This window comes from Anabas testudineus, chromosome 2, assembly GCF_900324465.2.
Source record: "Anabas testudineus chromosome 2, fAnaTes1.2, whole genome shotgun sequence".
Taxonomy (NCBI): Eukaryota; Metazoa; Chordata; class Actinopteri; order Anabantiformes; family Anabantidae; genus Anabas; species Anabas testudineus.
The window spans coordinates 16,450,161-16,475,708 of NC_046611.1; the positions used below are offsets into that span (position 1 = coordinate 16,450,161).

At 40.6% G+C, this 25,548-nt stretch overlaps 2 protein-coding genes across 2 annotated transcripts; one reads left to right on the top strand and one right to left on the bottom strand.

Moving 5' to 3' along the window:
* Positions 1-1,196: 1,196 nt before the first annotated feature.
* LOC113164345 (NACHT, LRR and PYD domains-containing protein 1b allele 3-like) lies at positions 1,197-2,731 on the top strand. The gene has a single exon (XM_026363606.1). The coding sequence runs from the start codon at positions 1,323-1,325 to the stop codon at positions 2,595-2,597; it is 1,275 nt and encodes a 424-aa protein (XP_026219391.1). The 5' UTR covers positions 1,197-1,322; the 3' UTR covers positions 2,598-2,731.
* An 8,866-nt stretch (positions 2,732-11,597) lies between these two features.
* LOC113163101 (GTPase IMAP family member 9-like) lies at positions 11,598-13,169 on the bottom strand. Its single transcript, XM_026361435.1, has 2 exons — positions 13,079-13,169; positions 11,598-12,946 (listed from the first exon to the last, which is right to left on the bottom strand). The coding sequence occupies exons 1-2, from the start codon at positions 13,095-13,097 to the stop codon at positions 12,210-12,212; spliced, it is 756 nt and encodes a 251-aa protein (XP_026217220.1). The 5' UTR covers positions 13,098-13,169; the 3' UTR covers positions 11,598-12,209.
* Between the last annotated feature and the right edge of the window lie 12,379 nt (positions 13,170-25,548).

The following is a 25,548-nucleotide window of genomic DNA, read 5'->3' on the forward strand; positions in this document are numbered from 1 at the left end:
AAGTTGTCAAAAGAAGCTGTTGTTATGTAAAGTTAGTGAAGATTCTCAGTTATCTTGAAGTTGAGTCATGGTGACTGGACTTCCTTCTTGTTAGGTTGAAACATTTCACTACTCATCAAGTAACTTCATCAGTCTGAAGATAGTTGGTCAAAGGTCACAGATTTTACTGCAGGTTTGGTTTTAGTCCACTCTTTGGCCTGAATACACTCGTTAGGTGAAACAAAGGATGGAGGGGATGTGAAGGATGTAATAGTCATCACAGAATTTAACTTTGATTTTAATTTAAAACAGAAAAACACATCTCTTTTTAAGCATGTGTAAGATGTTTTTCTTTTAATAATAGGTTGTATTTTAAAATGAAAAGTAGAAATCATCTGATTTTGCATTTCTAAACAGATTTGAACTGAATATGATACATATTCCTTTATATGACGTGGAAACACTGATGAAAGGTTTGATTTTGTCATATATTTATTTCAGGCTGTGGCAGCAAGTCAAACACTAAACAACAAAAAAGGAACAGCATTGACAAACAACTAAGAAGATCGTCTCGTGTTCTACATTTATAAAAAATGAGCCGTCACAATAGAAGAGGGCAGTTCTTTTTCTGCTCAGCTCCGACTGAAGAAGACAAAAGTGAAAACCAAAACACACCAGAGGAGATGGAGGTTCACTTAGAAGAAAGTGATGAACCTCAGATTGGGCATCACAGTGCAGCATTGTGTGATGAGTGTTTTTGTTGTGGGAGCTGCTCCTGTTGCACACGCAGCTCTTCTGACTCTCATTCATCAGCTACAAGAACAAGAGGAGAAACATCATGGTTCAGCAGAGCAGTCAGAGTGGTCAGGAGGGCTCTGTGCTGTGTGAGCTGTCACAGTTCCTGTTCACGTCCATCTTCATCAGGCAGAAGTCAAGATACTGAAGTTCAAGAAGCAATGGAGCGTTTGTCTGTGCAGTCTGAAAGTGATGAAGCCTTTTTCCAACCAAGTCCCAGGTTAAATTCACCTACTTCAACTAGGTTTGAGGTACCTGAGCCATTTCCAGATATGAGCAGAAAAAAAAAAGCATCACGTTTAAGAAGGGCACTCAGGAGAGCTCTGTCCTGTGTGAGCAGGTTTTCCACCAGATCAAGGAAGCAACCTGTCTTTCAACGTGCCATCTATTGCAGTTATGAATTTGAAATACCTACCTCCCCTTTACCTTTTTCTCCTTATGTCGTATATGAAACTCAGTTTCATAAATGTGATCAAAGTGCAGTTCAAGATGAAGTGGAGGTTTTATCTGTGCAGTCTGAAGGTGAATCCACAAGTGACAGTGATGATATGGAGGTGGTGGAGGAATTGGTTATAGCTGAGTACAGGTCAACTACAAACACCGTGACACACACTGTGCCTAAAAGCTCAGATCCTGGTCTGAGTAGAAGAGACGACAGCTCAACACAATCAAACAGTTCATCTGACACAGAGTTAAAAACCAGCTTTGAGGAGTTTACTCCTGTTATCACTGTTGATGGAGACGTGGAAACCTACAGGTTCCAGTGCTCCTGTCCAGGTCTGTACCTGTGCAGTGTGACAGGTCTGATGTTTGACATGAAGGGAGAAGGGGACGTGGTTTACAGGATTGTCCCTTGGAACAGGAGACTACTGAGACAACATCACAAGAAGCCTGCAGGACCCCTGTTTGACATCACGTGTGTGCAGCAGTCTGTGTGTCAGCTTCACCTCCCTCACTGTGAGATCAGCTCCACGGGTGGATGTCAGTTCTTGTCAGTAGCTCATGTGAAGGATGATGAAGACGTGGAGTATATCAGTCCTCGTGAGATCACAGAAACTCATGTTGTTATCAACACCACAGGGTTTTCTGGTTACGGTAACGTCAAGGAGGAAGACTCACCTCCAGACCCGGTCCGAGCTCTGGTTCTGCTGTTCTACAGACACTCAGCTGATCCTGATCTCACATCCTTCCTCAGTGTGTTGTTGCTACCGAGAAACATCGTGCTCCGAGATGTGCAGCGCAAAAGGAAGGCATCAGTTGGAGATGAGAGGTACATAGAGACGTCCTCGCACTGTAAACTTTGTCCAGATCAGTTTTACACACTGTCCACTTGTCCTCAAGACAACTCACTTAAAGTTCAACCGAAAGAAGCAGAATTTGATCTGGAGTTTGACGACAACTACATCCCTTCATTCCAGGTGATTTTAAAAACAATCATTAAAAATATTGAGCTGTTCCTTCGAGACACCAACAGCTCCCTCACTGTTTGGGAAAGTGAGGTTTGTCTTCCAGTTGCTAGAAAGAGAAAGTTTTGTGAGGAGTCTGCTCTGAATCTCCCTACAAATGAGCTGAAGAAAGCACGGAGCAGGTTCATTGATGGAATCTCAGAACCAGTTGTTAAAAGTCTGCTGGACAAACTGTTGGAGAAAAAGGTGATAACTGATTCTGAGAGGGAGTCGGTGGACACCAAGCAAAACAGAGAAGACAAAGCTCGTTTGGTTATCGACACAGTGAGGAAGAAAGGGGAAGCTGCCAGTTCAGACATGATTGAGGTTCTCTGTGAGCTCGACCCCTCCCTCTGTGAACATCTTGGTCTGGAGTAAAATGAAGAGGGAACAACTTTCTTTAAGATGCTCTTAATCATTTTAATCTTTATTTACATTGAAGAAATATCTTCCACACTTTATCCAAAGATACATTTCTGCTTTTGTTTCTATTTTAACTGATAAAGTAAACTGAGTGTACTGTGATAGGGCTTCAGGGAATCCTCACATCTGATTGTACAGAGTGAACATGACAGGAAACTAGAAGCAGCTTCAGAGCCATCTGCTGACTGACAATAGTGTCTGTTGATTTACATTTTACAGGAAGTAACTCGTCATTTTTCTTATAGTGTTCAAATTGTTTTACTATATAATAGTTAATTAATGATACTGATCACAAATCTTATTGTCTGATTATCCTGTTTATTAACCTGACTGACAGATTGTGTTATTTGAACATGTGGTTAAACAAAATATTAAAAACCTAAAAAAAAAAACTACAACAGGCTGTTGGACGTCTCAGAACATGTTCTGCTGGAGAAACGGGAGATAAGTGGTTCTGAGAGGGAGTCAGTGGATGAACAACTAGAGACGAAGCTTGTTTTCTTATCAACACAGTGAAGAAGAAAGGCGAAGCTGCCAGTTCAGAGATGACTGATATACTCTTAATCAGATCTGAATCCATCTGATCCACATGAAAAGGTCGGACAGAGCAGAGTAGATGCTGACCTGCTGATTAGAAACTGACCGTCCTGTGACTGAGAGACATAGAAACGACTTCACTGTGATTTTACTGCACTGAGCTAAGAGAATTGTACTTTTCCTGTTGTGACAAATGGAGAAAATTTAAAAAGTAGGAAGCTTTGTAAGTAACATTGACATTTGGTTCAAAACTAAATCTTAAATATGAGAATCAGGACTCGTTCTGGACTAAAACAGTAGTTGAGTAAATAAAGATACCACAGGCTCTGTTTAGTAGCTGTTCTGAGGCCATGAAGCCAACATAGACTAAAGTGTGATATGATGAACAGCCCCAGATCAATATCATATGTTTATCCTTCTTCTTTATCCAGTATTTTAAACCTGAACAAACCTGCTCACTCAGGAAGACGATCAACTCCACTCTGTCATCACTAGTTAAATATCTCCATCTGCTGGACGCTGGGTGAATGAATGTGTTTTAAACTTACTGTGGAAAATTATTGGAATATTTTTACCATCAATCGACACATAAAAGATTTCTTCGTAATTTATTTAAATGTACTTAATTTAAAATCTCTTGTCACTCTTTGTGACGGCGTTCAGACCTGAGTTGAGTTTAATCCTGTGATCTGAGATCATCTGTGAGAAGTCTCCATGTTGACTCACTTAAAACAAATTAAATATGTCTCACAACAAACTTTGTATTATATTTGTGATACACCCAAAATTGTGTGTCCACTTTTGTGGTAATTCAATTTATTTAAGCTAAATGACTTGTTCATTTTAAAAGGAGTAGTGATAATTATGTCACACAGGGTTTTCAGATGTATTGTGTATTAAAACAATAAGCATGAGCAGCACCTCAGGTAGGAACTTTGCATCAGGAGCAGTTACACCTCGGTTGTTTTTGGGGACTCCTCCACCCTCAGATGCAGTCTGGAGGATGAACTGAGCGCTCCGTGTCTTCATTGCTGCTACAACTTTCCTGTGTTTTCCTGGGACCTGTAACATATTCAAACCCAGAACACACATTTACAATGACTGTTTTTGTTTTTTTTAGTCTGTTATGTAGCATTTATGATTGTTGTTTCTGTTGTTGTTACTACTACTGATGGTTTTCACACAGACCTTTGAAACTAGAACTAAACTGATGACAGGCAAGTTGTTTTGCACCACTCTTTACCTGGAGTTATGCTGCAGCTGCATGTGTAAAACAGTTTATAGCAATTTAAAACCCACAGTCTGACCCTGAATGTAAAGGTTAAAGAACCTGCTGTTGTACATCAGAGACCTAAACCAGCAAAGACTATAACAACAACTATACCATTTACAAAACTTTACAAAAGAGGAGGAAGTGTGTGTGTGTGTGTCTTTAAATTTCACTTCACATATTATCCTGTTTTACTCCTCGTCCACATGCAGTGAACCACAGACATTATGTGTGCAGTGTGGAGCTGGGGTCCAGTCTAGCCTGCAGGTTTGGCTTCCGTGGTTTATGATAAATAAAATTCTTTTTTTTAATTTCTTTTTTTAGCTCAAAACAGTAACAAATGAATTCATATTGCCAAAACAAAACACCTTCATTTTGCCGTTTTTTTTTTTGTTTGTTTGTTTGTCTACAGCTTTAAACAGTAGCTACGTTCACCTCAGTGATGAATCTTTGCTGCATTAAGGAAGTCACTTCTCAGACTGTCAGCAGATTTTGTGCAGATTCAAAAGTGACACATCTAGAAAAGATTAAGACTGAAGGAGAACACAGTTTCCAGTACTGTGCCCATCTTTGGCATAGTTTTATTTCCTGCTCTCATGTTTTTCAGGATTCTGGAGCCAGTTGATCACCAATGAGAAAACAACATGCAGATTACCACTGTGTGATGGGGTTTATCAGCAGATAACACAGAAATTAGTAGGAGGAGGAAGAAGGAGGCTCACAAGTAAGTCAGAAGCCAAACAGCTGTCAATTATGGTAGGTCGATTGTAGGTAGCCTAATCAAAAGCTGAAACTTAATAAAAACATGAATATTTGTAAATGAGTTAGAAATGTATCTGTGATAACTACTTAGTGTCTGTTAGTTTCGCTTCCTACATTCCCTCATACGCTACATATATCCCCGGGGTAGTAGTGATTTTATGTCATTTTAAAACTTAAAGATTTGAAGATATTGTAAATAAATAATCTTAAAAATTGTCAAAAGAAGCTGTTGTTATGTAAAGTCAGTGAAGATTCTCAGTTATCTGGAAGTTGAGTCATGGTGACTGGACTTCCTTCTTGTTAGGTTGAAAGATTTCACTGTTCATCAAGTAGCTTCTTCAGTCTGAAGATAGTTGGTCAAAGGTCACAGATTTTACTGCAGGTTTGGTTTTAGTCCACTCTTTGGCCTGAATACACTCGTTAGGTGAAACAAAGGATGGAGAGGATGTGAAGGATGTGATAGTCATCACAGAATTTAACTTTGATTTTAATTTAAAACAGAAAAACACATCTCTTTTTAAGCATGTGTAAGAAAAGTAAAACGTGTTTTTCTTTTAATAATAGGTTGTATTTTAAAATGAAAAGTAGAAATCATCTGATTTTGCATTTCTAAACAGATTTGAACTGAATATGATACATATTCCTTTATATGACGTGGAAACACTGATGAAAGGTTTGATTTTGTCATATATTTATTTCAGGCTGTGGCAGCAACTCAAACACTAAACAACAAAAAAGGAACAGCATTGACAAACAACTAAGAAGATCGTCTCGTGTTCTACATTTATAAAAAATGAGCCGTCACAATAGAAGAGGGCAGTTCTTTTTCTGCTCAGCTCCGACTGAAGAAGACAAAAGTGAAAACCAAAACACACCAGAGGAGATGGAGGTTCACTTAGAAGAAAGTGATGAACCTCAGATTGGGCATCACAGTGCAGCATTGTGTGATGAGTGTGTTTGTTGTGGGAGCTGCTCCTGGTGCACACGCAGCTCTTCTGACTCTCATTCATCAGCTACAAGAACAAGAGGAGAAACATCATGGTTCAGCACTTCCATCCCAGGTTTAATAGATCTTATTGTCAACTACAATGTAGATGGGAAAAATGTAATCATTTACACATATGTAGTGCTGACTTACTCAACCCCAAGTGCTCAACAAATAAACAACTGATACAGAAAGATACATAACTTACTATTCAACTGTGACATATTGTAAAATTGAATGTGCTTTTTTTTAAACAGTACTTGAATATAAATAACGATATTATATATTATTATTAGTTTTTTGTATCAGTATTTTACTTTGCTACAATGTAAATTGTCAGTGTTTCAGAGTAAAAAAATGCCTCTATGAACATTGTGGAAATTATTTAGTCTCCTGACAAAATAAAACCAGACATTGTACCCTGATACCTTCCCTGGTTAGATTTGTAGATCTCTCCCTGTCCTGTTTTGACCTGGGCCTTGTGTTTTTGGATAGTGGATTTTAGACTCTGCTCTAGCCTTATTGTGTGGCTCTGACCTGGATCGGACTCGACTCTATGTTTTGTGGATACTGGATTGGGCATGCTGACAATTGTCTCAGTTGACTCCAGATTATACCTTTTGGAAGTCACCAGATGTACTGGATCTCATAACTCAGGGACATTTACACTTTCTTGTTTCACAGTGACTCATTAGTTTCACAGTAGTTCAAACAATAAGATTTATTGTAAATGTTTACCAAGAACTTGTTGCTTTCTCATCCATCAAGATTCCTATCAACGAAAATCTTCATCTCAACAAAACATCTTTGTCAAACTGGTTTATAATGTGCTTCTTAAGAAAAGCACCTGTGAAAACATTTCTAGTTAACTCTTTCAGGTATGAAAGAGATTTTCCCTTTCATTATCCCACTTTATCAAATGTTGACAGGTGTCCCCTTGGTCACCCCTCTGACCCTGAATATGATGTTTAGTCCCTCTAAGCATATCTATAGGCATCAGTGAGGAATAGACTTTTTGCAGACTTGTAGTTTATGAGCTATCATCTGAATGGAAATCCATCCTTACAGAAATTCGAGCGCTTGTAATTTCTCACCAATAATTATGAAGGTGGAACTTTTGTGAGATGTAAGTTCATTCAGTCCACTCAACAGCAGTTTTTGTGGGTAACCATGAACTGGATGACTGAGAATCTTTACAGACAGGATGCTCTATACAGTTTATAACTGTGAACCATGATTCCAAAATAAGTTCAAGCTTAACTTGTTTTGCAATTTAAAAAAAGACCGTGGACCATTGGTTCTTTGAGAATTTGTGAGGATCACTGTCATGTCCAACTGCCTTTGATTTATGCAGTTAATCATCAGTTTTCCTCCTGTCTTTAAAGTTTCCCGTATTGAAGGCAGCACACCCTGAGCCTGGTTCTGCTGGAGGTATCTTTATCTAAAGGGAGCTTTTCCTCTCCACTGTTGCCTAAAGCTTGCTCTATTGGGATTGTTGGGTTTTCTATATGATTTTTTTATACAAATATACTCTGTACGGTACCTCTTAAACCTTACATTGTAAAGTTAGGGTTAGCTTAGATGACTTCTGTTGTGATTTGGTGTTATACAAATTGAATTGAATTGAATTGAATTGAATTGAATTGAATTGAATTGAATTGAATTGAATTGAATTGAATTGAATTGAATTGAATTGAAATGTTTACCAAGAACTTGTTGCTTTCTCATCCATCAAGATTCCTATCAATGAAAATATTAATCTCAACAAAACATCTTTGTCAAACTGGTTTATAATGTGCTTCTTAAGAAAAGCACCTGTGAAAACATTTCTAGTTTGTGTTTCAGGTATGAAAGAGATTTTCACTCATTGTCTCACTTTGTCAAATGTTGACAGGTGATGTGTCCACACGTCTCTCACATCTCTCGCATGAGTTCTCATGCTGTAACTGAACCTTAGTGGAACATAATGTAATGAAAAATGTATTAATAAGTCATAATCTCATACCATACTATGATGTTATAACAGTGGTAGATGCAGTATTTGCCCAAAGACATGTTAATTAGTGGCTCTAAATTACCCATAGGTGTCAATGGTTGTCTGTTTTTATATGTCAGCCCCTCACACAGTGACAGCTGGGGCTGTTTCCAGAACCCCCTCGACCCGTGAGAGAAAAAGTTAATGATTTAAATAATAGACGAACGCTTTATGTTTAAGTCTAGAGCACAGTTTATATCCTAATCATGACATCGTAGTCTGTTAATTAATATTCAGTTTTCCAATGTATGGGTATAAACTAATACTGATTTTTAATTTATTTTGACTTTGTTAAGTTATTATGAAATGTTGTTGTTATATAATTGTATTTAATACGAACAGTGATAAGTTCAGAGATGCTTGTTTGTATGTATTGTGATGAAGAGACAGAAGAGAGAATCGTTTTAATTGTCAATGGATCTATCAAACTCACACGTTTTAACTGTTTCTTAACCTCTTAGGACCTGGCGTACACATAGGTGTACAAGTTGCTGATCGCAACTGTTACACAGCCTTTCACAAATAGGTGTGTAAAGAAAAGGGCATAGCTAGTTTTTAATGCAAAGTGTTGTTATATGTGTGTTTTGATATGCATTTTTAAATTCTTTTTGCTATTTGGGCTCATTGGAACCCAATAAGTATAAAAAATTAAGCATCATCTTTTCACAAACTTTTTAAGGAAGGACATCTTATGCTTACATTTTAACCTAATTATAACACCTTTTTTTTTTATCAACACATAGAGCTCGGGTCTTAAGAGGTTAAGATAATTGTGATTATACAACTATCTGTTGCATTTTTTCAGAAAGGCAGTATCCAAATATCTTCTGTCTTGTTGAAAGAGATCAGTGAACTTGTATGCGCTACAGCAGTGAATAAAAGTGCCTCATTAAAATACATAGTTGTTTAAAAGTAAAAATAAACATAAAATCACTGTGTTTTAATCACTGGTGAAAATATTATAGATGGAAAACTAATTTACTTACTATACAGTTAAGTTCCAACACATACAATTGGGGTGTGTGTGTGTGTGCGAGCGTGCGCGTGTGTGTGTGTGTCTGTACATATATACACCACCTGTGTCAAAATTTGTAATATTAAATTAAGAAGAACATTAGGTTGTATGCTGTAATAGAATTTTAATTGACTGATTAGTATTTTGGCTGGATAATGAGAATAATGATTATTAGTGTGCTTAGTGAAAGTTTATCTTGATTTACTCTTTTTGTAGGATTTGGAAAAAAAGCATGATAATGGGTAACAGTGTGGTAAGAAAATTGTAGGAATCTTCATCCATGTTAGCTCTTATGCTTTCTCTGGACTTTTGTTTTGTCTCAACTTCTTAATACATGCCATCTGTGTAGTGTGTTCACAATTTTGCTGCCACCATGTCGTCAATCTTCCTGATCAGCTCTTCTACTTGATTTCTATCATCCCTGGTGTTTTCAAAAACGTGGAACCTGCCTCCACAGCTTTGGATGACGCGTCGGAGGTCTGCCTTCCCCTCACGTACACAGTCTTGTACGGTCATGTCGCAGAGATCACCACCAGTGAAGGGAAACATACAATTAAACCACATTAAACCATATCTTACAATCATCCTGTTTACCCATCAAGAAGAGTTGCCAAGGGCAAACATGAGCATTGAGACTTTTCTGCATTCCTGGTCTCAAGGAAATTGTTGAGAAGTGTGGGAACAGGTGTGTTTTTTTTTTTTTTGATAACACAGTACCTTATCAAGTGACCTAGCTGATGCAGACAGTATATGATATGTCCCCAAAAGAGCAACAAAAGTAGTAGTTTAGTGTCAGAATAGGATTTCTTTGTATATATTTATGGGTCAAATGGGGAAATTCTTCAGTATCTGGTTATGCTTGTTAGAAATTAAATGTTGGTCTTTCCTCTTCCTTGACTTCTTAGTCCCTTTATTGGTTATGTATTTAACCAATGGCTAATGTGTTTGTATTTGTTTGTTAGTTTCTTTGATTTTTTTTAGGACAAAGGTGTTGCTTTACTTTTTCGGGTGCTGCATCCTGCACACTGTTTTCCTTTTTTAAATAGCAAAGAAATTACATCAAATGTACATAAACCAAATATCTGTTGATAATTTCACCGATTGAACATCTCTGGATGGAGAACCTGACTGCTCTTAAGAGGTACTGCAAAGAAATATGTGAGAAACTGCCCTAGCTGTGCCAAGCTTGTAGCATCATACTGAAAAAAAACTTGAGACTTCAATTGGTGCTAATGGTGCTTCAACAAAGTAAAGATCAAAGGCTGTGAATACTTTTTTTTTTTTTTAATCAATTGCAAGAAAATGTTTTACTTTGATATTATGGGGTTTTTTTGTAGAATTTTGAGGAAAATAATTAATTTAATCCATTTTATAACTAAACAGCACAAAGTAAAAATAACATTTGACCAAAGCAAGGGGCTCAGAAAATACCTTACTTTGTGTTGTTTCCAGTACGTGCACTTCATTAATCAACTCGAGGCAAGTGTAAACGCAAGATTCGTAAGTTAGTATTGACAAAAAGCCCTGAAAATTCTACCTCTCTCACCTCAATAAATGGCAGGTCTGGTGACCCCACTGCCTGATGGACAATGTGCAGAAATAGCATCTGTGCATGAGTGGCGAGGTAAAAACCTAGGTGACCCTCAAAACTAAAGAGTGGTGGAGATTCAAAAAATGAACAGCTTGAAAGACAGTTCCAAGTTTGAGTTCCTCAAAAAAAAAAAAAAAAACATGATTACTGTGGTCGGTGATGAAGGTGGCAGTGTGTTGTTGTGTGGATGCTTTTCTGCTTCCAGAGCAGGACACCTTGTTGTAATCAAACCAAACATTAATTCTTTGCTCTATTTTGTCACCTTTCAAGATAAAAGTGTAATGGCGTGTTCAAAAGTCACTGGGTTGTGTATTTATTAATGCACAAACTAATGATGATTTCACATAAATTAAATGTCTCTGTTTTGAATTATAAATTGGCAAAGCAGCTTCAACTTCATTAATACTTAAAATCTTCTATATCTCACATAATTAAAACTCAAATGCAGTTGTTGAGCAGATGTATTGAGCCAAAATATTTTAAAAACAGAAAATATAAAATGTTATTAAGTTATAAAAAAAATGTCCAGCAAAAAGGACACTGATGATTATTTATTCCAAACCTGGGAAAATTAGGTTTTCCACACAGACACAGCCCCAGAGATTCAATAAAGAGTAACAGTCATGCTCACTCTACAGGATACCATTTTTTGGTTGTTTTTCAGTTATTTTTCTGTTATGATGGTATTAGAAACAGTGCAATTATGTATAGCAGCCCCATTATTATACAAGCAATAAGTTACTGAAGTAGGAAAACCTGATATCTTTATTCTTCAGATTTACTTTATTTTTTCACACTTAACATTTAAAGCTCTTACAGTTTTTCTCCACTGCCATGGGTCAATTTTCAAGTTCAAATTGAGATTCTTCACAACTCAATAATCAAAAGTCTTAATCTTTATCATTACCAAACACAGACACACGTCACGTTAAAAATGTTTACATTGGTTTCATTTTTTTTTTCATTCTTTTTCAAAACAGTTAAAACATGTTGTCCAAATTCCAAAGTCCTGTGTGAAAGGAAAGAAAAAAAAAAACACCTATTCACAGCTAAAAATGTATTATGGTATAAATGTAATGTTTATAACTCCAAAGAGAATGTCATACAATAGTATATAATATGTAGAACATGATTAGTCATATGTGTTACATTAATAAGTGAAAATTAGAAAACAAACCATTACCTTTTTAATGTACCATACCAACACAACTGTGCAAAATCGGGAGCAAGTTTATGTATAACAACAAGAATCACTTTATCACTACTAAAGACATTTGTATGATCATCATCATACATTTTATTTTTTTAATTAGGTAAGAAAACCTAATACCACACATTTATCCTCAATGTGATGTGTCAGTGTTTCATATTTTTAAAAATTTTTACACATAGCCAAATGTGCGCTTGTTGCCCTTGCCATCTTGTAAGTAGACACAGAAGAACTAGTTACTATTGTGGAGCTATTGGAGCTATATTGCATGCAAACCTGCTTGCTTCCTCTTGTTGCCACCACTGACTGCACTTCTTCATACACGGCATCTGTGTAGTGTGTTCCCCCGTTTGCTGCCACCATGTCATCAATCTTCCTGATCAGCTCTTCTACTTGATTTCTGTCATCCCTGGTGTTTTCAAAGACGTGGAACCTGCCTCCACAGCTTTCGATGACGCTGTCTACCTTCCCCTCACCTACATACTCTTTTACGGTCATGTCACCGAGATCACCACCACGGGTAAACAGCACAATCATGTACTGATTAGCTCTTGGACCAAACAGCTCTTGCAGAACCTCCACAGCGTTTTTCTCTTCCTTTCTGAATCGACCAATTTGCAGGACCAGCAGGAACACATGAGGACCAGGACGTGAGAGTTCAACACATCTAACAATTTCTGTTTTGATGAATTCTGGTGATTTCTCAGTGTCCAAGAACCCTGGCGTGTCTACCACACTTATTTTTCTGCTATCGTGCTCTGTCTCATGGATTTCACAGGACTGAGTCACTGACTCTGAACTGGGACGAGACATAAAACACTTCTGTCCCAGGATGGTGTTTCCAACAGCACTCTTGCCCACGCCGGTTTTTCCTATCACCACAATTCTCAAATCAGGACCTGTAAAATTCATACAACAAGGCTTCTGACATATTTCAACACTGGCTTTATGTCCTAATATTTGAGTGAATAGGATCACAAATTGATATTTTTTCATGGCAAATTATTTATATAATTGATTTTTCTTCTTACCTGTAGCAATTGAGGCCATCTTTTCTCAGTACAGTACACTGTGCAAAGATGACAATGAAAAATGTTAAAGCATTTGTTCAAGCTGTTTATATATCTGGTACCTACACAGTTACAAAGTTGACATCCCCCTCCCCCCGCCCTCCCCTTAAGGGTTGCATAACAGGTCCATATAAAACACATTCTGAACATACAGGTACCAAACAGTTTGTCTGTAGTTTGCTGCACTGGATCGGAGGATCATGTCTCATATAAAGTTTTGCAGTAATTATTTTGTTTGCTTTTAATATTCTATTTAATAATTAATGCTAAGGCTAATGAAGGGAAATGTTTATATGTATAGGACAATTTTCACTCTTTCAGATTAAAATGTTCTTGTTTGTTGCTTTCACAGAAATAAAGATTTCTGAAGTTGTCTCAGGAAATTGAGTTTCTTTGAAGATATTTCTGTGTAGCTGCCTTGATTAATGACACAAACACAAATACTGCATTTGTGTACAAATAAAATTATTGTACACAAACACAAGTAATTGCAAACTTTGCTCAAGTTTTTTTCTGAATTGTTTAAGCACTAGCTCCAAAGTAAACCTGTGGGAATAATCTGAAGTAATTCCTTCTCCCTTCCTTCTTTATCCAGTATTTTAAAACTGAACAAACCTGCTCACTCAGGTAGACGATCAACTCCACTCTGTCAACATCAACTCATCACTTCTCTGTCATCACTAGTTAAATATCTCCATCTGCTGGACGCTGGGTGAATGAATGGGTTTTAAACTTAAAATTAAAATTTTATTTCTTTAATTTTTTGGATTATATTCACACTGACTTTATTTTTTAGTCTGTTATGTAGCATTTATGATTGTTGTTACTACTGCTGAGTAGTATTTTTTAAGCGAGACCAAGGAGATGGTTGTGGACTTCAGGAGGAAGAGAACTACCTCTGACACTGTGTCCATGTCTGGGTGAGAAGGTGGAGGTGGTGGAGTTCACCTGGACAACAGACTGGATTGGAAGTTCAACACAGAGGCTGTATACAAGAAGGGACAGAGTAGACTCTACTTTCTGAGGAAGCTCAGGTCCTTTAATGTGTGCAACTAGATGCTGCAGATCTTCTACCAGTCTGCTGTAGCCAGTGCGATATTATTTGCTGTCGTCTGCTGGATGACAGCATCAGAGCCAGCGACACTAAGAAACTGAATAAGCCGGTGTGGGGCCAGCCAGCACAGCTCCTGTTAGCACAGCTCCTGTTAGCACAGCTCCTGTTAGCACAGCTCCTGTTAGCTGTCCCCCGGCAGTTTCCAGCTGGGTGACGGTTCGTAGGAAGCATAACCCTAGACACTCGCCCAAGGTTCACCACGACCAGGTTCACGTTTCTAACCGGTTTTCCCCACTCAGCAACACACCTGCTGAGAAACCCACTCTGGTTATTGGCAGCTCCATAGTCAGAAACGTGAAGTTAGAGACTCCAGCGGCCATAGTCAAGTGTATTCCTGGGGCCAGAGCGGGTGACGTCGAGTCCTATTTAAAACTCCTGTGTAAGGATAAACGTAAATACAGTAAGATAATAATTCACACAGGAGTTAATGACGCCCGATTACGCCAATCGGAAGTCACTAAAATTAACGTTGAATCGGTGTAACTTTGCCAAAACGATGTCGGACTCCGTAGTTTTCTCTGGGCCCCTTCCCAATCTGACCAGTGACGACATGTTTAGCCGCATGACGTCATTCAACCACTGGATGTCTAAGTGGTGTCCCGCTAACAACGTGGGCTACATAAACTAAACCTAGGCTGATTAGAAGAGACGGCATCCATCCCACTTTAGATGGTGCGTCTCAACTCTCTAGGTATATGACAGAGTTTATTAGACGACCTGAACCCTGACATGTCAGAGTGGAGCCCAGGACGCAGAGACGCAGTCTTACACACCTCTCTGCAGCTTCCTTACAGCCGTCACCCCCCCAAAACTACCATAACCCCATAGAGACAGTGTCTGCTCCCCGAGTACCTAAATTATTTATATCTAAAACTAACACTAACAAGAGGAGTTATTCATAAAAACCTAATAAAAATAAAGACGACTCCTCTCTTAGAACAAAATAAAAAGAAAACAATCAAATGTGGACTTTTAAATATCAGATCTCTCTCGTCTAAATCCCTGTTAGTGAATGATTTGATAATTGACCATCAAATAGACTTATTCTGTCTTACTGAAACCTGGCTGCAGCAGGATGAATATGTCTCTCTGAATGAGTCGACCCCCTCAAGTCATGTTAATTATCATGTTCCTAGAAGCACAGGTCGGGGTGGAGGAGTAGCAGCAATCTCCCACTCAAGTTTGTTATCAACCCCAGACCTAAACATAGTTTTAATTCATTTGAGAGCCTTACTCTTAGCCTCTCTGAACCAGTCCTGTTTGTTATTGTGTACCGTCCTCCTGTCCCTTACTCTGAGTTTTTAAATGAATTCTCAGAGTTTCTATCTGATTTAGTTCTTAGTGCAGATAAAGTCATTATAGTGGGTGACTTTAATATCCACGTAGATGTTGATGATAACTGCCTCAACACTGCATTTAATTCTCTATTAGACTCCATTGGTTTAACCCAAAATGTAAATAAACCCACTCACTGTTTTAACCACACCCTTGATCTTATTCTGACATACGGTGTGGAAGTTGATCAGTTAATAGTTTTTCCCCAAAACCCTCTTTTATCTGACCATTTCTTAATTACATTTGAATTTACAGTACCAAACTTTACTAAACCTACGGATAAGATTCACTTCAGTAGATGTTTATGTGAAAATGCTGTTGACAAATTTAAGGAACTGATTCCATCTTTTATTTCAGAGCCATGTACCAACACAGAGGAAGGCAGTTATTTCAATGTTACTCCAGCACAAGTGGACTATCTTGTTGATAGTCATGCTGCTTCACTCGGAACAATACTTGATACTGTTGCTCCTCTGAAAAAGAAACTAGTGAGTCAGAGGAAGTTAGTTCCATGGTACAATTCACAAATCCGTAGCTTAAAGCAGAAATCACGTAAGTTGGAAAGGAGGTGGCGTTCCACCAATTTAGATTAATATCTCCTAGCCTGGAAAGATAGTTTAAAAATATATAAAAAAAAAGCCCTGCGTAAAGCTAGAACTTCATATTACTCCTCATTAATAGAGGCAAATAAGAACAACCCCAGATTTCTTTTCAGCACTGTAGCCAGGCTGACAAAGAGTCATAGCTCGGTTGAGCCTAGTATTCCCTCAACTATCAGCAGCAATGATTTTATGAATTTCTTTTCTGATAAAATCACAACTATTAGAGAAAAGATTTATCAGATCCTCCCTGCATATAGCATGGACTGTACAACAACTTTAGATTCATCTGCAAGACCACACTCGTACTTAGACTGCTTCCTCCCCGTAGATCATTCCGAATTAATTTCAGTAATTAATTCCTCTAAACCATCAACATGTCTCTTAGATCCCATCCCGACTAGACTCCTCAAGGATGTCTTATCTTTGATCAGCACGTCCATATTAGATCAGATCAATCTGTCTTTACAAATAGGCTACGTACCACAGGCTTTTAAGGTTGCTGTAGTCAAGCCCCTGCTCAAAAAACCTACTCTGGACTCAGGGGTCTTAGTGAATTATAGACCAATATCCAATCTGCCCTTTATCTCTAAAATTCTTGAAAAGGTAGTGTCTAAGCAATTGTACGACCACCTGCGTAGCAATAACTTGTATGAAGATTTCCAGTCAGGATTTAGAGTACATCATAGTACAGAAACAGCACTGGTAAAGGTCACTAATGATCTTCTACTAGCATCAGACAATGGACTACTCTCTATACTCGTCATGTTAGATCTTAGTGCTGCATTCGACACTATAGATCACAACATTTTATTACACAGATTGGAACATGTCATTGGAATCAAAGGAACAGCACTAGAGTGGTTTAAATCGTATCTATCGGATAGATTTCAGTTTGTACACGTTAATGATGAGTCTTCCATGCACAGCAAAGTCAGCTATGGAGTTCCACAGGGATCTGTGCTTGGACCGATTCTTTTCACTTTATATATGTCCCCTTTAGGCAATATTATTAGGAAACACTCTATAAATTTCCATTGTTATGCAGATGATACCCAGCTATACTTATCTATGAAACCAGGAGAAACTAATCAATTAGTCAAACTTCAGGAATGCTTAAAAGACATAAAGGCCTGGATGACCTCCAATTTCCTTCTCCTAAATCCAGACAAGACAGAGGTTATACTGTTTGGGCCTAAAAATCTCAGAGACACTATGTCTAAACACATTCTCACTCTTGATGACTTAGTACTTGCCTCAAGTAATACTGTAAGAAATCTCGGAGTTATCTTTGATCAGGATATCTCCTTCACTTCATACATCAAAGAAATCTCTAGAACTGTCTTTTTCACCTGAGAAACATTGTTAAAATTAGAAGCATCCTGTCCCAAAGTGATGCTGAAAAACTAGTCCATGCATTTGTTACTTTCAGACTGGACTATTGTAATTCCTTATTAATGGGATGTCCCAATAATTAATTAAAAAGCCTCCAGTTAATCCAAAATGCTGCAGCCAGAGTTCTGACTGGAATTAGCAAGAGAGATCATATTTCTCCTACGTTAGCTTCTCTCCATTGGTTCCCTGTTAAATCCAGAATTGAATTTAAAATTCTTCTCCTCACTTATAAATCCCTTAATAATCAGGCTCCATCTTATCTTAAAGACCTCATAGTTCCTTATCTTCCAAGCAGAACTCTTCGTTCTCAGGCTGCAGGTTTACTTGTGGTTCTAGAGTTTCCAAATGTAGAATGGGAGGCAGAGCCTTTAGCTATCAAGCCCCTCTCCTGTGGAACCAGCTCCCAGTTCAGGTTCTGGAGGCAGACACCCTCTCTACATTTAAGGCTAGACTTAAAACTTTCCTTTTTTATAAAGCTTATAGTTAGAGATGGATCAGGTGACTCTGAACCATCTCTTAGTTATGCTGCTATAGGTTAGTCTGCTGGGGGACCTCTACTGATACACTGAGCTCCTCTCCTCTCTCCTTTCTCCTGTATCAATGCAAATGCCATCATTGCATGTCATTAACTTTTTGTCTTCTCTCTCCTGTAGTTGTGTTTCCTCCTCTTTGTCTCCCTCTCTCTGTACTTTTATGCAGGTATCCTCGGCCTAGAGCTGTACATCTCCAGAATCCAGTTGACCTGCCCAATGTTCTTGCTGCTTGTTGTTGTCTTATTGCCTGCTGTTCTTTTCTCTCTTCTCTCTACACTCACCCCAACCGGTCGAGGCAGATGGCCGTCCACCCTGAGCCTGGTTCTGCTGGAGGTTTCTTCCTCTAAAGGGAGTTTTTCCTCTCCACTGTTGCCTAAAGCTTCCTCAACTGGGATTGTTGGGTTTTCTCTATCATTTTTTGTATAATTTATTCTCTTTAGGGTCTTAAACATTGCACTGTAAAGTGCCTTGAGATAACTTCTTTTGTGAATTGGTGCTGTACAAATAAAACTGAATTAAATTGAATTGAATTGAATTGAATTGAATTGAATTGAATTGAATTGAATTGAATTGAATTGAATTGAATTGAATTGAGTTATGCTGCAGCTGCATGTGTAAAACAGTTTATAGCAATTTAAAAACCACAGTCTGACCCTGAATGTGAAGGTTAAAGAACCTGCTGTTGTAAAACTGAGACCTAAACTAGAGGAAGTTAGCTTAGCTTCAGCACAGACTATAGCAAAAATAATAACAGTTTCAGATTGTGTGTGTTTAAATCTCATTTTACATATTATCCTATTTTACTTCTCACCCACATGTAATGTGTGCACTCAGTGTGGAGCTGGGGCCCAGTCTAGCCTGCAGGTTTGGCTTCCGTGGTTTATGATAAGTATATATTTTTTTAGCTTACAACATACAAAGATTTAGAAAAAACACACTTCCTACCACTGTGTGACCTGATTTACCGACAGATATCACAGAAATTAGTAGGAGGAGAAAGAAGGAGGCTCACAAGTAAGTCAGAAACCGAACAGCTGTAATTTCTGGTAGGTCGATTGTAGGTAGCATAATCGTAAGTTAAAACTTAATAAGAACTTAAGTGTTGACTTAAGTGTGACATCCAGCTTTAAGTAACGCTTTTTCATCTGATGTTTGGATTTTACATCCTCTGGTTTATTCAAAGTCTGTTGGAGGAGGTGAGTAGATCGTGAACTGAAAAGAAGTGAGTAAAAAACTGCTGTGAAACATCTTTTATTATAGAGGAAGAGTCTCTTCTTGGTTTCTGTATTTAAAATACATACTGCAGGTTAATAACCAGTGTGAATCAGAGGGAAGAATGAAACCACCTCAACAAAGACAGAGAGCAGCCAGGAGAGTCAGTGTTTAATGACAGCATCTTGTTTTTACTCTAATTCATACATAACGTTAAACATATACAGCTCTTTAACTCTGAGTGTGATCGTGACTCTGTCAGAAACTGGTCCACAGGAGCACACGACCTGTTAAAGAGGCCTCAGTTTATCTCAGCTGCTTATTTCAGCATCAAACTGCTATAAAGGACCAAAACAATACACTACATAAATCCCTGAGGTAACAGTGATGGTGTGTCTGAAGATATTTTAACTAAAACTTAAAGGTCTGAAGATATTTTAACTAAATAATCTTAAAATTTGTCAAAAGAAACCGTTGTCATGTAAAATACCTTAAAGCAACAATGTGTTGGATGTAAACTTATATGTCATGAAGTCAGGATTCAGGTTAGTGCGTCTTCATGTTTGTAAAGTCTCCTGCTGCCTAAATGTGTTTCATTTGTCTTATATTCTGCTTCTGTCTGCACTACTGATGTGGACCCATATAAAACAAGATAATTCTCCATGTTACTTATTCTAATGACTCAGTGGACTCAGAAGTGACTCTGGTCCATTTTACCACATTCTAGACAAGAAGAAAACTGCATTTCACTGGTTAAACTGGTCTTACAGAGGAGTAGAAAGTAATCAAAAGGATCAGAGTCACTTTTAGAAAAGACACCTGTTCTCTCCACCAAGTTGTTTTGCACCACTCTTTACCTGGAGTTATGCTGCAGCTGCATGTGTAAAACAGTTTCTAGTGATTTAAAAACCACAGTCTGACCCTGAATGTGAAGGTTAAAGAACCTGCTGTTGTACATCTGAGACCTAAACCAGATGTTTGAGGACGGTGAGACCAGATCCAAACGTGCAGTAGCTGCAGGAAGTTAGCTTAGCTTCAGCTCAGACTATAACAACAACTATACCATTTACAAAACTTTACAAAAGAGGAGGAAGTGTGTGTGTTTAAATCACACTTCACAGCATGTCCCCTTTAACTCACACCCACATGCAGCCTGCAGGTTTGGCTTCCGTGGTTCAAGATAAATACACTTTTTTTTTTTAGCTCACAACAGTAACAAATGAGTTCATACGGCCTAAATAAAATACCTTCAGTTTGCCTGTTTTTTGTTAATAGCTTTAAACAGTTGTCATGGTTTCGGCCTGGCATCAGGCCAAGCTGAGGATTTCCCTCACTGCTCCACCTCACTCTCCCTCTGGACTCCGCCCACCAGCCAGTTCTCTCCCTCTGCTCTTGCCAATCAGCGGCATATTGGACTCACCTGTGTTCCCCTCACACTACATAAGCTCTCCTCAGACTTTCCTCCCCTGTCAGATCGTCGTCATTCCCCCCTCTTGTTTCCAGCGTCGTTTTCCCCAACCTGTCTCCAGCCTGTGGTTCCTTGCCTGTGTTCCTGCCTGTTGCTTTCCCTGACTGTTGCCCAACCTTGCCTGCTCCTGCTCACTCCTCCTCAGCCCTGTCTGCCTCCCCCCCTGGACTCTGGATTTTGGACTCTCTAGACTTGTTTTCCCCTCCTGAATCTTTGGACTTTGTTACCCTGTTTCAGTGAGTGTTTTCCTGCCATCGTGCAGTGGTTTTTGGTTTTGTACTTTGGAGTCTTGTTTTGTTACTTTGTTCCCAGTCACACTGATGGTTTTCTGTTGTTACTTTGTCCTCGTGTTTTCCCTGTTTTTGTATTTTTTCAGTAATAAATCCTGTTTAAGTTGATTCCTGCCTCGTCCCCCTCCCTTAAACCGTGACAACAGTAGCTACATTCACCTCAGTGATGAATCTTTGCTGCATTAAGGAAGTCATTTCTCAGACTGTCAGCAGATTTTGTGCAGATTCAAAAGTGACACAACACTGACGCAACATGGCTCCTAGGGTCATTCGGGCATGCAAACCCCTCCACCACAGTAAGGTGGCAGTTCAGGGAGTTTATTCATCATAAACCCCTTATGATGAATAAAAAATCAAGGTCGGGTACGTCGCCTGGATTGGCGTCACCGGGGCCCCACCCTTGAGCCAGGCCTGGGGTTGGGGCACGTAGACGAGCACCTGGTGGCCGGGATCTCTCCCATGGGACAAGGCCGGGCGCAGCCCGAAGGAGCGACGTGGGACCGCCTTCCCGTAGGCCCACCACCCGCAGGAAGGCGCATAGGGGGTCAATGCAGTGTGGATTGGGGGGCAGCCGTGTGGAGGTGTCTCGACAACCCAATCCCTGGACAAGGAATCTGGCAATTGGGACATGGAATGTCAACTCACTGGGTGGAAAGGAGCCTGAACTTGTGTTGGAGGTTGAGCGGTACCGGCTAGAGATAGTTGGGCTCACTTCCACACACAGTCTGGGCTCTGGAACACAACTCCTTGAGAGAGGTTGGACTCTCTTCTACTCTGGAGTTGCCCATGGTGAGAGGCAGCGGGCAGGGGTGGGCTTGCTTATAGCCCATAACGTCCATAACAAACACCATGTTCAAGCATAAGAGTGTTGATCAGTGCACGTGGCACCAGGACACCCTAGGTTGGAGGTCTATGATCGACTTTGTGGTTGTGTCATCTGACCTCCGACCATATGTCTTGGACACTCGGGTAAAGAGAGGGGCTGAGCTATCAACTGATCACCACCTGGTGGTGAGTTGGATCCGGTGGCGGAGGAGGAAGCTGGATAGACTTGGCAGACCCAAACGTATTGTGAGGGTCTGTTGGGAACGTCTGGTGGAACCCTCTGTCAGAGAGGTCTTCAACTCCCACCTCCGGGAGAGCTACAATCAGGTCCCGAGGGAGCCTGGAGACATTGAGTCCGAGCGGACCATGTTTTCCACCTCCATTGTCAATGCGGCTGTTCGGAGGTGTGGCCGTAGGGTCTCTGGTGTCTGTCGCGGCGGCAATCCCCGAACTCGGTGGTGGACACCGGAAGTAAGGGAAGCCGTCAAGCTGAAGAAGGAGTCTTATCAGACCTGGTTGGCCTGTGGGACTCCTGACGCAGCTGATGGATATCGGCAGGCCAAACATGCCGCAGCCCGCGCGGTCACAGAGGCAAAAACTCGGGCCTGGGAGAAGTTCGGCAAGGCCATGGAGGAGGACTATCTGTCTGCCTCAAGGAAATTCCTCAGCCTCAGAAGGGGAAAGCAGTTTCCTGCCAACACTGTTTACAGTGGAGGTGGGGAGTTGCTGACTTCGACTGGGGACATTGTAGGATGGTGGAAGGAATACTTTGAGGATCTCCTCAACCCCGTAGATACGCCTTCTGCTGAGGAAGCAGAGGCTGGGGACTCAGAGGCTGACTCGTCCATTTCCCTGGTCAAAGTCACTGAGGTAGTCAGTAAGCTCCTCAGTGGCAGGGCACCAGGGGTGGAAGAAATTCGCCCTGAGTACCTTAAGTCTCTGGATGTTGTAGGGCTGTCTTGGTTGACATGCCTTTGCAGCATCGCGTGGAGATCGGGGACAGTACCTCTGGACTGGCAGACCGGGGTGGTGGTTCCTCTTTTTAAAAAGGGGGATCGGAGGGGGTGTTCCAACTATAGGGGGATCACACTCCTCAGCCTCCCTGGGAAAGTCTATTCCAGAGTGCTGGAGAGGAGAGTTAGGCCGCTAGTCGAACCTCGGATTCAGGAGGAACAATGCGGTTTCCGTCCTGGCCGTGGAACACTGGACCAGTTCCATACTCTTGCCAGGGTGCTCGAGGTTTCATGGGAGTTCGCCCATCCAGTCTACATGTGTTTTGTGGACTTGGAGAAGGCGTTTGACCGTGTCCCTCGTGGCATCCTGTGGGAGGTACTTCGGGAATACGGGATTCGGGGCCCTTTGTTAAGGGCCATTCGGTCCTTGTATGACCGGAGTAGGAGCTTGGTTCGCATTGCCGGCAGTAAGTCAGACTTGTTCCCGGTGCACGTTGGACTCCGACAGGGCTGCCCTTTGTCACCGATCCTGTTCATTACTTTTATGGACAGGATTTCTAGGCGCAGCCAGGGGCCGGAGGGAATCTGGTTTGGGGACCACAGGATCTCATCTCTGCTTTTTGCAGATGATGTTGTCCTGTTGGCCTCATCAGACCGGGACCTCCAGCAGGCACTTGGGCGGTTTGCAGCCGAGTGTGAAAGGGCTGGGATGAGAATCAGCACCTCCAAGTCCGAGGCCATGGTTCTCAACCGGAAAAAGGTGGCTTGCACACTCCAGGTTGGGGTGGAGATCCTCCCTCAAGTGGAGGAGTTTAAGTATCTTGGGGTCTTGTTCACGAGTGAGGAAAAAAGGGAGCATGAGATTGACAGACGGATTGGTAATGCGGTCAGTGTACCGGTCCGTCGTGGTGAAAAAGGAGCTGAGCCGAAAGGCAAAGCTCTTGATTTACCGGTCAGTCTACGTTCCTACCCTCACCTATGGCCATGAGCTTTGGTTTATGACCGAAAGGACAAGGTCGCGAATAGAAGCGGCCGAAATGAGTTTCCTCTGCAGAGTGGCTGGGCGCACCCTTAGTGGTGAGGAGCTCAGTCACCCGGGAGGAGCTCGGAGTAGAGCCACTGCTCCTTTGCCTCGAGAGGGGCCAGTTGAGGTGGCTTGGGCATCTGTTTCGGATGCCCCCGGGACGCCTCGCAGGGGAGGTTTTCCGGTCCTGTCCCACCGGGCAGAGGCCCTGGGGAAGACCCAGGACACGTTGGAGAGACTATGTCTCTCGGCTGGCCTGGGAACGCCTCGGTGTTCCCCTGGAAGAGCTGGAGGAGGTGTCTAGGGTGAGGGAAATCTGGGCATCTCTGCTTAAGCTGCTCCCCCCGTGACCCGGCCCCGGATAAGCGGTGGAAAATGGATGGATGGATGGATATCAAATGTAAAAAATAGAATGAAAGGGTGAATTTCCCTCGAAGCGAGTTTCCTTTAATTTGATTCCTACCACCACCTTGGAGTGACGACCCTGGAGACATGATGAGAAGATTTCAGCTCCACGACAACTGAATAATTGTCCCTCAAAAAATAAAAAAACCAGCCAGGATAATCCACTTAATTGAGATGAACACCCATCGGTGTGTTTTCTCTCGTCTCTTTCATTTCAGTTACATTCAGTAACTCTTCTCACTGATAGCTCCAGCTCCGTTGACTCTAGTGCAGCAATTGTCCCGCCACGAATGTCCTACTTATAACTTTCAACTATGTTTTCAAGCAGGTGTAAGAAAAGTAAAGCATGTTTTTTTTTTTTATTAATAATAGGTTGTATTTTAAAATGAAAAATAGAAATCATCTGATTTTGCATTTCTAAACAGATTTTAACTGAATATGATATATATTCCTTTCTATGACCTGGATTTTGATTTTGTCTTATATTTATTTCAGGCTGTGGCAGCAAGTCAAACACTGAACAACAAAAAAGGAACAGCATTGACAAACAACTAAGAAGATCGTCTCGTGTTCTCAGTGATACATTTTTAAAAAATGAGCCGTCACAATAGAAGAGGGCAGTTCTTTTTCTGCTCAGCTCCGACTGAAGAAGACAAAAGTGAAAACCAAAACACACCAGAGGAGATGGAGGTTCACTTAGAAGAAAGTAATGAACCTCAGATTGGGCATCACAGTGCAGCATTGTGTGATGAGTGTTTTTGTTGTGGGAGCTGCTCCTGTTGCACACGCAGCTCTTCTGAATCTCATTCATCAGCTACAAGAACAAGAGGAGAAACATCATGGTTCAGCAGGGCAGTCAGAGTGGTCAGGAGGGCTCTGTGCTGTGTGAGCTGTCACAGTTCCTGTTCACGTCCACCTTCATCAGGCAGAAGTCAAGATACTGAAGTTCAAGAAGCAATGGAGCGTTTGTCTGTGCGGTCTGGAAGGAAATTTCGGACTGATGTTTACACACCTGTGATGAAACCTTGTGAATGTCTTGATTATGGAGCTCTGCCCTGTAGGTCTTCCATCAGGCCAAGTCAGCTACCTTATATATACCTTGGATCTGCTGAACCCAGACAGTATTCACTTCAAAACTTCCGTTTAACTTCTCCTCCTTATGTCGCACATGAAACTCAGTTTCATAAATGTGATCAAAGTGCAGTTCAAGATGAAGTGGAGGTTTTATCTGTGCAGTCTGAAGGTGAATCCACAGGTGACAATGATGAGTTGGAGGTC

What these genes read in the sequence shown, in the direction of transcription:
- LOC113164345 (XM_026363606.1), top strand. Translation starts at nt 1,323, where the DNA reads ATGGAGGTGGTGGAGGAATTGGTTATAGCTGAGTACAGGTCAACTACA.